Source organism: Mirounga angustirostris, unplaced genomic scaffold, assembly GCF_029215605.1.
Source record: "Mirounga angustirostris isolate CCGP_5_RB_7025 unplaced genomic scaffold, mMirAng1.0.hap1 SCAF_15, whole genome shotgun sequence".
Taxonomy (NCBI): Eukaryota; Metazoa; Chordata; class Mammalia; order Carnivora; family Phocidae; genus Mirounga; species Mirounga angustirostris.
Window position 1 is genome coordinate 31,182,483 of NW_026991723.1, and position 20,911 is coordinate 31,203,393.

The 20,911-nt window shown below is 37.7% G+C and overlaps 1 protein-coding gene across 1 annotated transcript in view; it reads left to right on the forward strand.

Moving 5' to 3' along the window:
• ZNF658 (zinc finger protein 658) overlaps nt 1-19,471 on the forward strand; it is a 33,271-nt gene extending 13,800 nt beyond the window's left edge. Inside the window, exon 5 of the mRNA XM_064579950.1 lies at nt 7,638-19,471. Within this exon, the coding sequence (XP_064436020.1) occupies nt 7,638-10,594 (2,957 nt within the window). The 3' untranslated portion in view covers nt 10,595-19,471. The remainder of the gene's footprint in view (nt 1-7,637) is intronic.
• The last annotated feature ends 1,440 nt before the right edge of the window (nt 19,472-20,911 follow it).

The window sequence follows — 20,911 nt, forward strand, 5'->3', positions numbered from 1 at the left end:
ATCTTCTTTATCCATTCATCTGTCGATGGACATCTTGGCTCTTTCCACAGTTTGGCTATTGTGGACATTGCTGCTATAAACATCGGGGTGCACGTACCCCTTTAGATCCCTACATTTGTATCTTTGGGGTAAATACCCACTAGTGCAATTGCTGGGTCGTATGGTAGCTCTATTTTCAACTTCTTGAAAACCTCCATACTGTTTTCCAGAGTGGTTGCACCACCTTGCATTCCCACCAACAGTGTAGAAGGGTTCCCATTTCTCCGCATCCCCACCAACATGTCGTTTCCTGACTTGTTAATTTTAGCCATTCTGACTGGTGTGAGGTGGTATCTCATTGAGGTTTTGATTTGGATTTCCCTGATGCCGAGTGATGTTGAGCACATTTTCATATGTTTGTTGGCCATCTGCATGTCTTTGGAAAAATGTCTGTTCATCTCTTCTGCCCATTTCTTGATTGGATTCTTTGTTCTTTGGGTGTTGAGTTTGATAAGTTCTTTATAGATTTTGGATACTAGCCCTTTATCTGATATGTCATTTGCAAATATCTTCTCCCATTCTGTCAGTTGTCTTTTGGTTTTGTTGACTGTTTCTTTTGCTGTGCAAAAGCTTTTTATCTTGATGAAGTCCCAATAGTTCATTTTTGCCTTAGCTTCCCTTGCTTTGGCATTGTTTCTAGGAAGAAGTTGCTGAGGTTGAAGAGTTTGCTGCCTGTGTGCTCCTTTAGGATTTTGATGGACTCCTGTCTCACATTGAGGTCTTTCAACCATTTGGAGTCTATTTTTGTGTGTGGTGTAAGGAAATGGTCCAGTTTCATTCTTCTGCATGTGGCTGTCCAATTTTCCCAACGCCATTTGTTGAAGAGACTGTCTTTTTCCCGTTGGACATTCTTTCCTGCTTTGTCAAAGATTAGTTGACCATAGAGTTGAGGGTCCATTTCTGGGCTCTCTATTCTGTTCCATTGATCTATGTGTCTGTTTTTGTGCCAGTACCATGCTGTCTTGATGATGACAGCTTTGTAATAGAGCTTGAAGTCCGGAATTGTGATGCCACCAGCTTTGCTTTTCTTTTTCAACATTCCTCTGGCTATGCGGGGTCTTTTCTGGTTCCATACAAATTTTAGGATGATTTGTTCCATTTCTTTGAAAAAAGTGGATGGTATTTTGATAGGGATTGCATTAAATGTGTAGATTGCTCTAGGTAGCATTGACATCTTCACAATATTTGTTCTTCCAATCCATGAGCGTGGAACGTTTTTCCATTTCTTCATGTCTTCCTCCATTTCTTTCATGAGTATTTTATAGTTTTCTGAGTACAGATTCTTTGCCTCTTTGGTTAGATTTATTCCTAGGTATCTGATGGTTTTGGGTGCAATTGTAAATGGGATCGACTCCTTAATTTCTCTTTCTCCTGTCTTGTTAGTGTATAGGAATGCCACCGATTTTTGTGCATTGATTTTATATCCTGCCACTTTACTGAATTCCTCTATGAGTTCTAGCAGTTTCGGGGTGGAGAGTCTTTTGGGTTTTCCACATAAGGTATATCATCTGCAAAGAGTGAGAGTTTGACTTCTTCTTTGCTGATTCGAATGCCTTTTATTTCTTTTAGTTGTCTGATTGCCGTGGCTAGGACTTCTAGTACTGTGTTGAATAGCAGTGGTGATAGTGGACATCCCTGCCGTTTCCTGACCTTAGGGGGAAAGCTCTCAGTTTTTCCCCATTGAGAATGATATTCGCTGTAGGTTTTTCATAGATGGCTTTTGTGATATTGAAGTATATACCCTGTATCCCAATACTCTGAAGAGTTTTGATCAAGAAAGGATGCTGTACTTTGTCAAAAGCTTTTTCTGCATCTATTGAGAGGATCATATGGTTCTTGTTCTTTTCTTTTATTAATGTATCACATTGATTTGCGGATGTTGAACCAACCTTGCAGCCCAGGGATAAATCCCACTTGGTCGTGGTGAATAATCCTTTTAGTGTACTGTTGGATCCTATTGGCTAGTATTTTGGTGAGAATTTTTGCATCCGTGTTCATCAAGGATATTGGTCTGTAATTCTCCTTTTTGATGGGGTCTTTGTTTGGTTTTGGGATCAAGGTAATGCTGGCCTCATAAAACGACTTTGGAAGTTTTCCTTCCATTTCTATTTTTTGGAACAGTTTCAGAAGAATAGGTATTAAGTCTTTAAATGTTTGGTAGAATTCCTCTGGGAAGCCATCTGGCCTTGGGCTCTTGTTTCTTGGGAGATTTTTGATTACTGCTTCAATTTCCTTAGTGGTTATAAGTTTGTTCAGGTTTTCTATTTATTCCTGGTTCAGTTTTGGTAGTTGATACATCTCTAGGAATGCATCCATTTCTTTCAGATTATCTAATTTGCTGGCATATAGTTGCTCATAATATGTTCTTATAGTTGTTTGTATTTCTTTGGTGTTGGTTGTGATCTCTCCTCTTTCATTCATGATTTTATTTGGATCCTTTCTCTTTTGTTTTGGTAAGTCTGGCCAGGGGTTTATCAATCTTGTTAATTCTTTCAAAGAACCAGCTCCTAGTTTCGTTGATCTGTTCTGCTGTTCTTTTGGTTTCTATTTCATTGATTTCTGTTCTGATCTTTATTATTTTTCTTCTCTTGCTGGGTTTAGGCTTTATTTGCTGTTCTTTCTCCAGCTCCTTTAGGTGTAGGGTTAGGTTGTATATTTGAGACCTTTCTTGTTTCTTGAGAAAGGCTTGTATTGGTATATACTTTGCCCTTAGGACCGCCTTTACTGCATCTCAAAGATTTTGAATAGTTGTGTTTTCATTTTCATTTCTTTCCATGAGTTTTAATTCTTCTCTAATTTCCTGGTTGACCCAGTCATTCTTTAGTAGGATGTTCTTTAGCCTCCATGTACTTGAGTTCTTTCCAACTCTCCTCTTGTGATTGAGTTCTAGTTTCAAAGCTTTGTGGTCTGAAAATATGCAGGGAATGATCCCCGTCTTTTGGTACCGGTACCTAGGATGTGTTCTATTCTGGAGAATGTTCCATGGGCACTGGAGAAGAAGTATATTCTTTTGCTTTGGGATGGAATGTTCTGAATATATCTGTGAAGTCCATTTGGTCCAGTGTGTCATTTAAAGTCTTTATTTCCTTATTGATCTTTTGCTTAGATGATCTGTCCATTTCAGTGAGGGGGTTGTTAAGGTCCCCTTACTATTGTTTCTTTGCTTTTGTTATTAATTGGCTTATATAATTGGCTGCTCCCATGTTAGGGGCATAGATGTTTACAATTGTTAGATCTTCTTGTTGGATAGACCCTTTAAGTATGATATAGTGTCCTTTCTCATCTCTTATTATAGTCTTTGGTTTAAAATCTAATTTGTCTGATACAAGGATTGCCACCCCAGCTTTCTTTTTGGTGTCCATTAGCATGGTAAATGGTTTTCCACCCCCTCACTTTCAATCTGGAGGTGTCTTTGGGTCTAAAATGAGTCTCTTGCAGACAGCATATCGATGGGTCTTGTTTTTTAATCCAATCTGATAGCCTGTGTCTTTTGATTGGGGCATGTAGCCCACTTACATTTAGGGTAACTATTGAAAGATAGGAATTTAGTGCCATTGTATTGCCTATAAGGTGACTGTTACTGTATATTGTCTGTTCCTTTCTGGTCTATGTTGCTTTTAGGCTCTCTCTTTGCTTAGAGGACCCCTTTCAAGATTTCTTGTAGGGCTGGTTTCATGTTTGCAAATTCCTTTAGTTTTTGTTTGTCCTGGAAGCTTTTAATCTCTCCTATTTTCAGTGACAGCCTAGCTGGATATAGTATTCTTGGCTGCCTATTTTTCTCATTTAGTGCTCTGAATATATCATGCCAGTCCCTTCTGGCCTGCCAGGTCTCTGTGGATAGGTCTTTTGCCAATCTTATGTTTCTACTATTGTAGGTTACAGATCCTTTATCCTGAGCTGCTTTCAGGATTTTGTCTTTGTCTCTGAGATTCATAAGTTTTACTATTACATGTTGGGGTGTTGACCTATTTTTATTGATTTTGGGGGGGTTCTCTTTGCCTGCTGGATTTTGATGCCTGTTTCCTTTCCCAAATTAGGGAAGTTCTCTGCTATAATTTGCTCCTCTCTCTCTTTCTTCTTCTGGGATCCCAATTATTCTAATATATTTTATTCTTATGGTATCACTTATCTCTCGAATTCTGTCCTCGTGATCCAGTAGTTGTCTCTCTCTTTTTGTCAGCTTCTTTATTTTCAATCATTTGGTTTTCTGTATCACTGATTCTCTCTTCTGCCTCATTTATCCTAGCAGTTAGAGCCTCCATTTTTTATTGCACCTCATTAATAGCCTTTTTGATTTCAACTTGGTTAGATTTTAGTTCTTTTATTCTCCAGAAATGGTTTCTCTAATATCTTCCATGCTTTTTTTAAGCCCAGCTAGTATCTTTATAATCGTCATTCTGAACTCTAGTTCTGACATCTTACTAATGTCCATATTGATTAGGTCCCTGGCAGTAGGTACTGCCTGTTGTTCTTTTTTTTGAAGTGATTTTTTCCGTCTTGTCATTTTGTCTAGAGAATAGATGAATGAGAGAACAAAATGCTAACAGGCTAACAACGACCGCAGAAATATATACGCTGAACAAATCAGAAGAGACCTTCCAGAAAGTCGTCGCTTTTCTGTTCAGAGAGTTGCTGCTATTCTTTTCTTCAATCTCCTCTTGAGTTCGTAGATGTTCAGAATGACTTGATCTCTGTCTAACTGAATTCCTGGGACCAGACGAAATTTAGGTCTCCTACTCCTCTGCCAATCTTGCTCCTCCTCTAAAGTGAGCTTTTTGATATTTAACAAAAAGCATGCCAGCTTTTCAACTGGGATTGTATTGAATCTATAGATCAAATTAAAGAGGTTTAACATCTTAAAATCCAATCCATAAAGAAATCCCATCTCCTTTTATTTATGATTTCTTTGATTCCTTTTATCAGTAGTTTTTGGAGTATAGGTACCAAGTATTTTGGGTTTTGTTTTTAGCATCATGGTAAATTATATTCTTTGATTTAAAATTCTAGTGATAATTGTTTGTATATGATTGGCTTTTGTATATCAGCTTTGTATTTTGCCCTTGCTGAAAACACTAGTTAAGGGGCTTTTTTTGAAGATCTTTGTGTGGTTCTCTCTGTAGATTTTGTACCTTTTCTTTCTATTCTTGCTGTACTGCATTGGTGGGAACTTCTAGCAGTCTCGAATAGAAGTGCTGAGGCTAGATACCTGTATTTTCCAATCCTAGGGTTTAAGTATTCAGTCTCTTAAGTATGATTATAGCTATAGGCTTTTTGTAGATTCCCTTTACAGTAGGCTAATGGATGGATTTTGAATTTTGTGAAATATTCTTTGCCTTAAATTATTTGATTGTGTGGTTTTAACATTTTAGATAATTAATATGATGGATTACATTGACTTTTAAATATCTCAACAGTTTGTTTTTTGGAATGTCATTTCTATATTGCTTTGGGGGGGTTTTTTATGCTTTTTTTTTTTTAGAATTTTTACATTTATGTCATGAGGGATATTGGTCTGTAGGTTTCTTGTATTTTCTAGAAGAGATTATGTAACATAGTTTTCTTTTCTTTTTTTTTTTTTTAACCTTTGGCAGAATTCACTATTTACTGCCTTCTAATACTGAAGCTGTTTCTTGGTACTACGTATTTGTTGACCACATATTCAACTTCTTAAATAGATACTGATCTATCCAAATTATGTCTTCTTGAGTGAATTTGGTAGTTTTTTTGTTTGTTTGTTTTTCAGTGAAATTTGTCCATTTCACTTAAATTGTCAAATTTATGGGCACAGAGTTTCCCCTAATATTCTTTTATTATCTTTTTAGTGTCTGTTGTATCAGTATTTATGTCTTTTCTTGCATTTTTTCTTATATTAATACTTTGTGTCCTCTCTTTTTTCTTCTTTGGTGTAAATCATTAAAAAAATCTTCAGTGAACTAAGCTTTGGCTTGATTGATTTTTCTCTGCTTTCCATTTTCAATTTTATTGTCTTCTCTAGTCTTTATTATTTTCTTCCTTTTGCTTTCTTTAGATTTAATTTTTTCTCTGTCAAATTTGTTAAAGTGGAACTGGGTAACTGGAATCTTTTGTAATATAAAAAGTTGTAAGCTTTAGGGCGCCTGGGTGGCTCAGTTGGTTAAGCAACTGCCTTCGGCTCAGGTCATGATCCTGGAGTCCCGGGATCGAGTCCCGCATCAGGCTCCCTGCCTGGCAGGGAGTCTGCTTCTCCCTCTGACCCTCCTCCCTCTCATGCTCTCTCTCATTCTCTCTCTCAAATAAATAAATAAAATCTTAATCAAAAAAAAGTTGTAAGCTACAAATTTATCTCTGAGCACTACTTTAGCTCCTTCCCACAAATTTCTATATGTTCTAAACATTATTGTTTTCATCCAATTCTAACTATCTTAGTTTCCTATGAAATTTTCTCTTTGACCAATGGGTTAATTAGAAGTGTATTAATTTACAAGTATTTTGTGTTTCTCCAGGTGACTTTGTGTTACTGATTTCTAGTATAATTTCTTGATGGCCTGAGATTATACTTTGATTTCTGTTTTTTATATTTGTGAAAAATTTTCTTGCAGTATAGAACGCAGTCTGCTGTGATGAATGTTTCCTGTGCATTTGACAATAATGTAAATTAAACTGTTTTTTAAATGTACTGTATTCTTGGGTTTTGAGAGCATGGTTATTACAAATGCTGTTCCATCCCTTCTAGCTGTAATATTGTAGTATTCCTGCCTCTTTTCCCTTCTTTCCTTCCCTACCTGCTGTGTTGCCATAAGTGCCCTAAAAACAGATTTATTGCTTTTGCTATTGCAGATTCCATAGAATAGATAAGAATGTGGTTCCAGGAAGAATTTTGGTAGTGGTTGCTGTTACCATCTCTGAATGTCCTGTGAATAGAACTTTCTTAGAATTCTTCATGATCTCTCTAGTGAGCTCTTAGTTTTGTCTCATGGAAAGAAATTTTCTTAAGAGTGTCCAGTCCTTTTTTATACCTGTGGCAGTGGAACTTTCATTCCCTGTTAAACCTATTTTTGTTTGGCTTGAGCAGGGTGGGTATTGTCAAAAAGATTTTCTGTTCTGTTAAACCACCTTTTTTTCAGACCTTTGGCTAGAAGGAACAGGCTTTTCTTATAGCTCTTTTTGTTATGTATATTGTTGACTTGGATTGAGGGCTTTTCCAACACTCCAGTGCCCTATGTAAGATATATGGGAAGCAGAAAGAACAGTCTTGGAATCCTCTGCTATGTCATTTCTTGAGTTCCAAAGTCCACATTCCATTTTGTAGCATCTTACTTACTGTTGATTTAGTTATTGATATATTTTTTTTGTCCAGGGATTTGTTAATTGTAAGAGGGAGGACTTAGGAAGAAAGGAGGTAGCTACTCAGTCTTGGCCAGCACTGAAAATAATACCTGTTTTCTTTAAACAACACCGATGAGGAAAAAGTGTATCTGTCTTTTCTCTATGTGCATGAATTACTGATATTTGGAAATGTGACCTGTAACAGAATACAATACATAACAAACATATGGCTGTAAGTTCCTCTCCATAAGAGATATAAGATATAAAGATATTTTCAATTTTTCTCATTTTAGGATATTTCAGTGTTGATATTCTCATTGAGGGAAACCAGGAAAAACAAGCGAAACCTCTGTGGCAAGTAATATTCACTGATAACAAAACACTGAGTAAAGAAGGGCAGAAAGTTTTAGAAAAACCATTTACTCTGGATAAAATTCCAAATTCTTTTGGAAAAATGCCCTGTAAATGTGACTCATGTAGAATGAATTTGCCAGTTGTTTCTGAATTAATTATTTGTGATAGAAACTATTCAAGAAAGAAGGCTGATTACATGAATGTATGCAAAAAGTTGCAGCTTGATATTAAACATGAGAAAACTCATACTACTGGAGAGAAATCTTATGGTTATAATAAAAACATGAAACCTCTCAATAATAGGAAAGAGCATCAGAAACTTCAAAGCCTGGAGCAGTCTTTTGAATGTAATGAATTTAGGAAAGTTTTACATGATAAGACTCACTGTGTTATAGGAGAGGAATCCTATAAGGATGATGAATTTAGGAAAAACTGTGATAAAGCAACTTTATTTAACTATGTGAGAACTGGCACAAGAGAGAAATGCTTTGATCTTAATGAATGTGGGAAATCCTGTGACAAAACCACCACTGTGAAATATGATAAAGTTCACATGGCTATGACAAACTCTGAATATAATGAAAATGGGAATAACTTCAGCAGGCTCTTACCTCTCACTCAGTCTCAGAGAACTGTTAAAGAACAGGGTGCTTTTGCAAGCAATAAATGTGAAGAAAAGTTGAGCCAGAGCTCAACCCATATAATACAAAAAAAGACACAAATTAGAGATGAATTTTGTGCATATAATGGATGTATAAATGCCTTCTACCAGAAATTAGACCTTATAGTATGTCAGAGAAGTCACACAGAAGAGGAACTCTACCAGTGTGATAAATATGGGAGGTCCTTCCATCAAAACTCAGCCCTCAGTGTACATCATCAGCAAAGTGAAACTGGAGAGAAGTCATTTGAATGTAATGAGTGCAGGAAATCCTTTTACCAGAAAGGACAACTCATTCATCATCTGAGGACCCACTCAGAGGAGAAACCTGAGGAATGTGAGGAATGCGGGGAATCTTTTTGTTCAAGTTCACACCCTATTCATTATCCTGGAACTGATATGAGGGTCAGTCTCTGTGAATGTAATAAATATGGGAAAACTTTCTGTCAAAAATCAAACATCCATGAAAATCTGACAATTCACACAAAGGATTATGATAACAGTGGATGTGGGAAATCTTACAGGAAGTCTGCGCTCACAGTACACCAGAGAACACACACAGGAATGAAACTCTATCAAAGTAACATATATGGGAAAACATTCTCCAAGATGGGACATCTCAAAGAACATCAGAGAATTCACACAGGGGAGAAATCCTACAAATGTATTGAATGTGGGAAAACTTTCTCTAAGACGTCACATCTCAGAGCACATCAGAGAATTCACACAGGCGAAAAACCCTACAAATGTACTGAATGTGGGAAAACTTTCTCTCACAAGACACACCTTAGTGCACATCAGAGAGTCCATACTGGCGAGAAACCCTATGAATGTAACAGATGTGGGAAAACTTTTGCTGATAATTCAACCCTCAGGGCACATCAGAGAATTCACACAGGGGAGAAACCTTATGAATGTAATGAATGTGGGAGGTCCTTTGCCCATATATCTGTTCTCCGAGCACATCAGAGAATTCATACAGGTGAGAAACCCTATGAATGTAATGACTGTGGGAGATCTTTTGCCCATAATTCAGCCCTTAGAGCACATCAGAGAATTCACACAGGGGAGAAACCCTATGAGTGTAGTGACTGTGAAAAAACCTTTGCCCATAATTCAGCTCTCAGAGTACATCAGAGAATTCATACAGGGGAGAAACCATATGAATGTAATGAATGTATGAAAACATTTGCCCATAATTCAGCTCTCAGAGCACATCAGAAAATTCATACAGGGGAGAAACTCTATGAATGTAACGAATGTAGGAAAACTTTTTCACAGAAGACACATCTCAGTACACATCAGAGAATTCACACAGGGGAGAAACCTTATGAATGTAGCGAGTGTGGGAAAACCTTCTCTCAGAAATCATACCTCAGTGGACATGAGAGAATTCACAAAGGGGAAAAACCTTATAAATGTAATGAATGTGGGAAAACGTTTGTCTATAAGGCAGCCCTCATAGTCCATCAAAGAATTCACACAGGTGAGAAACCCTATGAGTGTAGTGAATGTGGGAAAACTTTCTCCCAAAGAACACACCTCTGTGCACATCAGAGAATCCACACAGGGGAGAAACCTTATGAATGCAAGGAATGTGGGAAAACTTTTGCTGATAATTCAGCCCTCAGGGCACATCAGAGAATTCACACAGGGGAGAAACCCTATGAGTGTAATGAATGTGGGAAAACTTTCTCCAAGACATCACACCTCCGGGCACATCTGAGGACTCAAACAGGGGAGAAACCCTATGAATGTAATGAATGTGGGAAAACTTTCTCCCAGAAGTCGTATGTTATTGCACATAAGAGAATTCATACAGGGGAGAAACCCTATGAATGTAATATATGTGGGAAACCTTTTGCCCATAATTCAACCCTCAGAGTACATCAGAGAACTCACACAGGTGTAAAATCCTATGAATGTAATGAATGTGGGAAGACTTTCTCCCAGAAGTCACACCTTAGTGCACACCAGAGAATTCACACAGGGGAGAAACCTTATGAGTGTAATGAATGTGGGAAAGCTTTTGCACAAAATTCAACTCTCAGAGTACACCAGAGAATTCACACAGGAGAGAAACCCTATGAATGTAATGAATGCAGGAAAACTTTTATTCGTAAGGCAGCTCTTAGAGTACATCACTCCAGAATGCACACCAGAAAGGAAACCCTTGATGTGGTGAATTTGGGAAGTCCTGAAGGGACTCCTACCTTAATTGATAACACACAGTAAAAAAGCTCATGTCACAGACTGGCAGATTGTTTCCCTTAAACATTTCCTTTTCCACTAGGCACATAGTTTGTCTAATTTCCCAGTCTTTCATTTGAGTGATACTGGTCATGGAATATGACAGTATAACATTTAAGCTAAGTCTAGCCTTCAAAAGTCACCTTACATTCTTTCTGTCCTATGTTATGTTGGAATAGAGATATTGCCAGGGCAGACTTGGCATGTGTATTAAACATGGTAGAACACAAGGTGAAAGAAGCCAAAATCTGAATAACTGGGTGAAACAGTTCTCCACTAGTAGATCTTCACAAGTTGGCTTAAAAAACTGTACTCTGTTGAGCTCTTAAAGATTCTGTTCTGTTTGTTAAATGCACATAGTTTAGTTAACTCTGTTACAATGGGACAAAACCCTATGAATATCATGTCAGAAGACCTATAAAATTCAGCCTGTCATTGTACATCAGAGACTTCACATGAGGAAGAAAACTGTCAACATCCTGACTGATCAGAAGCTTTCATTAAAAATTAGAGAAATCTCAGGGAAAAACACAAAAGCCTTTACTACGTATTTAATAGCAGGTAATTAAGATTTGACCAAAATCTTATATTTTGATAAATGATATTTTTTAACAACTACTGAAAGTTTGCTCCAGGTAATTTTTTTTTCCTGAGGAAATACATGTTTCAGAATTGAAGATAAAATCTTCACCTAGAACTGATGTACCTAAATTTGTGGTTTATATGTAACATCAAGTTTTATAGAAAGTATATAATAAAATATTCTATACACGAACTCACCATGGAATGTAAAGTTTTAAAGATGGAAGAAGAATTTGAATTCTGTGGACAATACCAATAAATGTTTGTGGCTAGTCTCTGAGCTATGTGGTACATCTATATCAGTTTATGTAACAGAATTCATTACTGCTGATGAGTTCTAGTAGAAGGCAGCAGGCAAACCTGCTCTGGAACCTGTCCACTTTCCTTTTTTGAGTTACAGTTTACATTCTGTTGGCTTCCCTCAGCTTGATGCTGTTGATGCTATGACATTTTGGCCTGCCTGCTGTCTGCCTGGTAGTGTGGCCCTGCTTTCTAGGATATTGGAGATCCGTAAGATTTCCTAAGTTTCCTTGTGTGTATGTATGTGTATGTGGGTAGGTGGGCTGGATGATTCTTACATGTTTTTTGGCCTTCATTATATCCCACTAGTGCTTTATTTTGTACTGTGTAATTATAAAGGATATCATAGCTTCACTCCTCTAGTATGCATATAGCCTACGCATCTTGTGTAGGATCTTTTTCCAACCTCATAATGTGTGTTCACATTATGCAGTGTTGCAAACCATTGTTATTTTTATCCTGCTTGGACAGCAGGTTTTGGAATTGGAATGAAAAAGGCTACTTTCATATCATAAGTACCACATTAGTATTAAAAAGCAGACTAACTTCTGAGGGAACGATTTAGTGTTGTATAGTTTTAGCCAAGAAAATATTGGTTAGTCTGTCATCATTTGAGGCTACATGGTTTGGTCAGCACAGAGAAGAAAGTAAATGCAGTCCTCGTTTTTTAAAAACCTGAATCACAAAATTTCTCTCAACTCTGGGCACGTTGCTTTCTGCAAGTGTGATCTGGTAGATTGAGCATGAGGACAGTAAGTCAGTTGATACCCTGAGTAAGTTTTCTATTCCCAATCCCCTGCTGATACTATGTGAGGGGAAATGATGACATACCTTTAGTATTAATTGGAGAACAGGTACTTCTTTGACACTGGGTTGTTACCACTTTGCAGCATCACTGCCAAGGAAAAGAGCCTGTACTAAGAGCTCACCATTGGATGAAGGCTGTATCATCACACCACCAGGGCTGATACACCAGTTATTGAATCAGCATTCTTTGGGACAAGGAAGTTCTAGCAGATAAGTGCATCTCCTCAGTCTCTGACACCTTGATGCAACTTGAGTTTAGTGCACAGTGTTCAAAGGTAAATGATAGGGAAAAAATCTTTCTGCATTCCTGATTTTTCAGAAAACTATATATGAAAAGGAAATTATCAAACCTGGAGTACTGTTAAAAAATTAACTTCAGGGGCGCCTGGGTGGCTCAGATGGTTAAGTGTCTGCCTTCAGCTCAGGTCATGATCCCAGGGTCCTGGGATCGAGTCCCACATCGGGCTCCTGGCTCAGCAGGGAGTCTGCTTCTCCCTCTCCTACTGCTCATGCTCTCTCTCTCTCTGTATCTCTGTGTCTCAAGTGAATAAATAAAATCTTTAAAAAAAAATTAACTTCAGTTTAGAATAGTTTTAGATTTTAATAAAAACTAACAATACTATATACTTCTCACCCAGTTTCTCTTACTAACATCTTACTCTGGTATATTTGTCTTAAGTAAGTAATGACACTGATACATTATTAACTAAACATTTTTCAGATTGCACTGGTTTTTCCCTAATGTTTAAAAGATTTTATTTATTTGAGAGTGAGTGAGTAGTAGGGAGAGGGCAAGAATCTGAAGCAGGCTCTGCACTGAGTGCAGATCCTGACACAGGGCCCAATCCCACAGCTGCAAGATCATGACCTGAGCCAAAACCAAGAGTTGGATGCTTAACCGACTGAGCCACCCAGTCACCCCTTTCCCTAATATTTTTATATTTCGAGATCCTATTTTTATATTCCAAGATCCCATCCAGGACACCACATTACATTTAATGGGTCTGTGACAATTTCATAGACCTTCCATGTTTCAGTTTCCTTGACAGTTTTGAGGAGTACTTGTCAAGTATTTTATAGAATACCCCTCAATTTAGGTTTCTCATGTCTTTTTTTTAAAAAATGATTGCAATGGCATTACAGGTCTGTTTTGTTCTGTGTTTTGTGTTGTTTTGTAGGAAGACCACAGAAATAAAATGCTATTCTCATCATAGTATATGCTGTCAACGTGAGTAATCACTGACAGTGCTAAGCTTGATCACCTGGTTTAGTGTATCCCTCAAAAGCATGGATAGGGGAGCACTGTGCTACTTGGTAAAAATTTATGTTTAGTTTATCACAGTGTACATAATCTAAGAATCTTTTTTTTTTAAAAGATTTTACTTATTTGACAGAGACACAGCGAGAGAGGGAACACAAGCAGGGGGAGTGGGAGAGGGAGAGGCAGGCTTCCCGTGGAGCAGGGAGCCTGATGTGGGGCTTGATCCCAGGACCCTGGGATCATGACCTGAGCCGAAGGCAGACGCTTAACGACTGAGCCACCCAGGCGCCCCTAAGAATCCTTTTTTATATATTTCTGAATTTAATGTTGGAAACAGTATAAATGCAGATAGATTAAAAATTATAACACCCAGAATTTAAAAACTTCACACTGATCCAGCTCATAGTCCAAAATTTTTGTTTTTAGTGTTTGTTGGAATGTTAATGAGTCATTGCCCTTTGCCCCCAAGGATTTAGCTTCAGAATTTTATCTTCATACTTTATCATCATAGTCGTACCCAATTCTTATATTTTATTTAATTCATAGAGTTTGGACTTTGAGTAATAAAAGGACTGAAAGAAACTTTGTATTTCAGGAGCTAATCAACCCAGATCATTATATTAACCCAGATAACAATAGGAGATATGAAGAATGACCAATCATCATAACTAAAATCTATGATAATAGGAGAAATAAGTGAAACTTAGAAAGGTGGAATATTAAAAAGCTAAATGTTTGTATAGGGTTTTTTAAAAGCATGAATAAATTGGATGGTACTAGTCAAGATTTAAAAGGAATGGGTATGTTATCATTAGAAAGCTAAGTTTAGACATACAGGCTAAACCCATAGATAGATGACATACATAAAGATGTAGGAGCAGATGGTCACTCCTAGGTAATAGCTTAATAGCTAAACTATGAAAGGATTATTGGGAAGCAAGAGGTACTAGGGAAGCAAGAACACATGGGCGTGTTACTGCACACATACAAATCATGTCAGACATAAATGCGAGTGAAAATCTAAGGGGAACTCATAAAAGCAACACTTCTGGGAGAGAACTGTATTGATTGGAGTACATATGGAAAATAGTTTTGTTGATAAACTTGTTCTCAAAACAGTGTATGGCATACACCTCTGATAGAAGATGATAATGCAACAGCACAGATAGCATGTAATCATGTCCCTATTGAAATAACAGGAATAAGATACTTGTTAGACTACTCAGGAAACCAGAGAAGATTGTTGATGACCAGAGTGCAGTAAATCCAAGAGAAATAGATCAGAAACCAGCACGCACAGTGAAAAAGTCATTAGCACAGAAATAAGGGAACAAGAGACCATTGAATAAACTGAATATGGAAAAAGAGCTACATGCCGTATGGAGACACAACTCAAGAGAAAGAAAAAAAAATTACATATTGAGAAATGGACACAATGCCTAAAACTACAGAACTGTCACATTGCCAGAAAATGTGGTGTACTAACTTGACTTAAACAGGATTAAATTGCTAAAGAAGATTCATAGGACCCAAAATGACAATGCTGACATGTGTACAATTTATTAGGGGAAAAGGGTGCAATATCATTAAAGTAAGGATTTGCATACAGCCAAAGCCTGCTTCATACCATGGGGTTTGGATAAGAGCCAGGCATGAGCTCCCATTTTCCTCTGTTACATGAACATAGTTTCACTGTCAGATAAGAACCACTATGCACAGAATCACTCAGAAGCCCAAAATGGATTTACTGTTGGGATTTCTCATACCCTGCCAGATATGTGGGCATATTTTTACTATGTAACCAGCCCCAACAGCAGAGGACTCTAAAGGTTTCAGTAAAAACAGGTGTAAGTTATCAATCACACTGTTATTAATAAACACTGTTGATAAGCTGTTAACACCTGCCCCCAAACATCCTGGACTGCTGGTTATAAAGAAATACTATTAATATATTTCATTCCTTAACCAACAGATAATGATGTGCAGATACTTTAGCTCAAGCCTATGCCAGGTCTGAAGGACTTAACCCTCATAGCAAAGTCCACCCCCCCTCCCCGATTTTGGGTTAAAGCATTTTATAACAACAACAAAATTCACTCTTAGTTTGACAGCAGTCCTGTCCGACACGTGTCTTTCAACAGCATATATTCAAATAGACAATCAAAATGCATACACATATTTCAAAGAATTGTAATAACGAGTGAGGAATTATATCATTTAAACTATCCTATAATGCAGCACAAATGGTCTCATATTTTTATATTTTTGCTTTTTGTTTTTGCCTACCTAATCTGTACATTATGGTATACATCTTTTGAATAATTAAGAACGCTAGTCAATCTGTCATCATTTAAGTCTTTACGCCAATTCTATTTCACAGACTTAGTATTCTGTGAAATGAAAACCAGAAGAGACAGCCACATTAGTATTATTCCAAATAGTTATAGTCTGAGCTCTGATCTCTTCATTGATTAGGAGGACATAAAATAATCCTGGAAGTATGTTTATTAAGTTGGCCATTGTACAGCTGCCTCATTTCTTTAAAAGTGGAGGAATTTTGGCAGTCTTTTGCCCAAAGGGACATCTGAGTCTAAGCTAAAAGACCATATTATTCACTTGTTCTAAACCTCTCAAAAGGCACCAGAGTTATCTTAGATTTTCCCCCTATGTAACATCCAAATTTTGGCTCTTCTCCACTCAGCAACAATCTCACATTGCCCTCATTTGCCATTATTTTTTTTTTTGATGATATGTTAGTCATCATACAGTACATCATTAGTTTTTGATGTAGTGTTTCATGATTCATTGTTTGCTTATAACACCCAGTGTTCCATGCAACACGTACCCTCCTTAATACCCATCACCGGGCTACCCATCCCCCCACCCCCCTCCCCTCTAAAACCCTCAGTTGGTTTCTTGGAGTCCATAGACTCTCGTAGTTTGTCTCTCCCTCCGATTTCCCCCCCTTCATTTTTCCCTTCCTTCCTCTAATGTCCTCCATGCTATTCCTTATGTTTCATAAATAAGTGAAACCATATGATAATTGACTTTCTCTGCTTGATTTATTTCACTTAGCATAATCTCCTCCAGTCCCATCCGTGTTGATGTAAAAGTTGGGTATTCATCCTTTCTGATGGCTGAGTAATATTCCATTGTATATATGGACCACATCTTCTTTATCCATTCATCTGTTGAAGGGCATCTCGGCTCTTTCCACAGTTTGGCTATTGTGGACATTGCTGCTATGAACATTGGGGTGCATATGGCCCTTCTTTTCACTACATCTGTGTCTTTGGGGTAAACACCCAGTAGTGCAATTGCTGGGTCATAGGGTAGCTCTATTTTTAATTTTTTGAGGCACCTCCACACTGTTTTCCAAAGTGGCTGTACCAACTTGCATTCCCACCAACAGTGTAAGAGGGTTCCCCTTTCTCCACATCCTCTCCAATATTTGTTGTTCCCTGTCTTGTTATTTTTTGCTGTTCTAACTGGTGTAAGGTAGTATTTCCTTGTGGTTTTGATTTGAATTTCCCTGATGGCTAATGATGATGAACATTTCATGTGTCTGAGAGCCATTTGTATGTCTTCTTTTGAGAAGTATCTGTTCATGTTTTCTGCCCATTTTTTGACTTGATTATTTGTTTTTTGGGTGTTGAGTTTGAGACGTTCTTTATAGATCTTGGATATCAGCCCTTTGTAGTATCATTTGCAAATATCTTCTCCCATTCTGTGGGTTGCCTCTTTGTTTGTTGACTGTTTCCTTTGCTGTGCAGAAGCTTTTTATCTTGATAAAGTCCCAAAAGTTCATTTTTGCTTATATTTCCCTTGCCTTTGGAGACGTGTCTTGAAAGAAGTTGCTATGGCCAGTGTCGAAGAGGTTACTGTCTATGTTCTCCTCTAGGATTTTGATGGATTCCTGTCTCACATTGAGGTCTTTCGTCCATTTTGACTTTGTCTTTGTGTATGCTGTAAGAGAATGGTTGAGTTTCATTCTTCTGCATGTGGCTGTCCAATTTTTCCAGCACATTTTTTGAAGAGACTGTCTTTTTTCCATTGCATATTTTTTCCTGCTTTGTCGAAGATTATTTGACCATAGAGTTGAGAGTCCATATCTGGGCTCTCTATTCTGTTCCATTGGCTATGTGTCTGTTTTTGTGCCAGTACCATGCTGTCTTGGTGATCACAGCTTTGTAATATAGCTTGAAATCAGGCAACGTGATGCCCCCAGCTTTGTTTTGTTTTGTTTTGTTTTTTTCAACATTTCCTTGGTGACACAGGGTCTTCTCTCATTCCATACAAATTTTAGGATTGTTTGTTCCAGCACTTTGAAAAATGTCATTGGTATTTTGATTGGAATGGCATTGAAGGTATAGATTGCTTGCAGCATAGACATTTTAACAGTGTTTATTCTTCTGATCCATGAGCATGGAATGTTTTTCCATCTTTTTCTGTCTTCTTCAATTTCTTTCATGAGTGTTCTGTGATTCCTAGAGTATAGATCCTTTCTCTCTTTGGTTAGGTTTATTCCAAGGTATCTTACAGTTTTTGGTGCTGTTGTAAATGGAATTGATTCTCTAATTTCTCTTTCTACAGTTACATTGTTAGTATATAAGAAAGCAACTGATTTCTGTGCATTGATTTTGTATCCTGCCACATTACTGAATTGCTGTATGAGTTCTAGTAATTTGGGGGTGGAGTCTTTTGGGTTTTCACATAAAGTATGTCATCTGTTAAGAGAGATAGTTTGACTTCTTTGCCAATTTGAATACCTTTTATTTCTTTTGTGTGTGTGATTGCTGAGGCTAGGACTTCTAGTACTATGTTGAACAATAGTGGCAAGAGTGGGCATCCTTGTCATGTTTCTGATCTTAAGGGAAAGGCTCTCAGGCTTTCCCCATTGAGGATGATATTCGCTGTGGGTTTTTCATAGATGGATTTTTATGAAATTGAAGAATGTTCCCTCTATCCCTATACTCTGAAGAGTTTTAATCAGGAAAGGATGCTGTACTTTGTCAAATGCTTTTTCTGCATCAATTGAGAGGACCATATGGTTCTTCTCTCTCCTCTTAATGTGTTCTATCACATTGATTGATTTGTGAATGTTGAACCACCCTTGCATCCCAGGGATAAATCCCACTTGGTCATGGTGGGTGATCTGTTTAATGTATTGTTGGATCCTGTTAGCTAGAATTTTGTTGAGGATTTTGGAATCCATATTCCTCAGGGATATCAGTCTGAAATTCTCCTTTTTGATGGAGTCTTTGCCTGGTTTGGGGATTAACGTAATGCTGGCCTCATAGAATGACTCTGGAAGCTTTCCTTCTGTTTCTATTTTTTGAAACAGCTTCAGGAGAATAGGTATTATTTCTTCTTTGAATGTTTGGTAGAATTCCCCAGGGAATCCATCAGGCCCTGGACTCTGGTTTTTGGGGAGGTTTTTGATCACTGCTTCAATCTCGTTACTGGTTATTGGCCTAGTCAGGTTGTCAATTTCTTCCTTTCTCAGTCTTGGCAGTTTATAGTTTTCCAGGAAGGCCTCCATTTCATCCAGATTGCTCAGTTTATTGGCATACAGTTGTTGATAATAATTTCTAATAATTGTTTCTATTTCCTTGGTGTTAGTCATGATCTCTCCCCTTTCATTCATAATTTTATTAATTTGGGTCCTTTCTCTTTTCTTTTGGATAAGTCTGGCCAGTGGTTTATTGATCTTATTGATTCTTTCAACGAACCAGCTTCTAGTTTCGCTGATCTGATCTACTGTGTTTCTGGTTTCTAATTCCTTGATCTCTGCTTTAACCTTAATTATTTCTCTTCTAATGAGTGGCTTAGGCATCGTTTGTTGCTTTTTCTCTAGTTCTTTAACGTATAGAGTTAGTTGGTGTATTCGGGATTTTTCTATTTTTTTGAGTGAGGCTTGGATGGCTATGTATTTCCCCCTTAGGACCGCCTTTGCAGTATCCCATAGGTTTTGGACTGATATGTTTTCATTCTCATTGGTTTCCATGAATTGTTTAAGTTCTTCTTTGATTTCCTGGTTGACCCAAACATTCTTGAGCAGAGTGGTCTTTAGCTTCCAAGTGTTTGAATTTCTGCCAAATTTTTCTTGTGATTGAGTTCCAGTTTTAAAGCATTATGGTCTGAGAATATGCAGGGAATCATCTCAATCTTTTGGTATCCGTTGAGACCTGATTTGTGACCCAATATGTGGTCTATTCTGGAGACAGTTCCATGTGTGCTCGAGAAGAATGACTATTCTGTTGTTTTAGGGTGGAATCTTCTGTATATATCTATGAGGTCCATCTGGTCCAGTGTGTCATTCAAAGCTCTTGTTTCTTTATTGATTTTCTGCTTAGATGATCTGTCTATTGCTGAGAGTGGAGTATTGAGGTCTCCTACAATTAACGTATTGTTATCAATATGACTCTTTATTTTGGTTGACAGTTGGCTTATGTAGATGGCTGCTCCCATGTTGGGGGGGTACATATTTACAACTGTTAGATCTTCTTGTTGGATAGACCCTTTAAGAATGATATACTGTCCTTCTGTGTCTCTAACTACAGTCTTTAGTTTAAAATCTAATTTGTCTGATATAAGGATTGCTACCCCAGCTTTCTTTTGAGGTCCGCTGGCATGGAAGATGGATCTCCATGCCTTCACTTTCAGTGTGGATGTATCTTTAGGTTCAAAATGAGTCTCGTGTAGACAGCATATGGATGGGTCCTGTCTTTTTACCCAATCTACAACCCTGTGCCATTTTATGGGAACATTTAGGCTGTTCACGTTGAGAGTGATTATTGAAACATATGAATTTATTGCCATCATGATGCCTGTGAAGTCCTTGTTTTTATAGATTGTCCCTGTAAATTTCTGTTGTATATCACTCTTGGGGTCTTTCACCTTTTATAGAACCCCCCTTAATATTTCTGGCAGGGCCAGCTTGGTGGTCACATATTCTTTCAGTTTCTGCCGGTCTTGGAAGCTCTGCACCTCTCCATCCGTTCTAAATGATTGCCTTGCTGGATAAAGTATTCTTGCCTGCATGTTCTTCTCATTTAGTACCGTGAATATGTCTTGCCAGGCCTTTCTGGCTTGCCAGGTCTCTGTGGATAGGTCTGACATTATTCTAATATTCCTCCCTCTGTACGTAAGGAATCTCTTCCCCCTAACTGCCCTTAAGATGGTTTCCTTGGTTCTAAGATTTGCAAGTTTTACTATTACATGCCACGGCATTGGTCTGTTTTCCTTGATCTTGGGAGGGGTCCTCTCTGCATCTAGGACATGAATGCTTGTTTCATTCCCCAGATTAGGGAAGTTCTCAGCTACAATTTGCTCAAATATATCTTACAGTC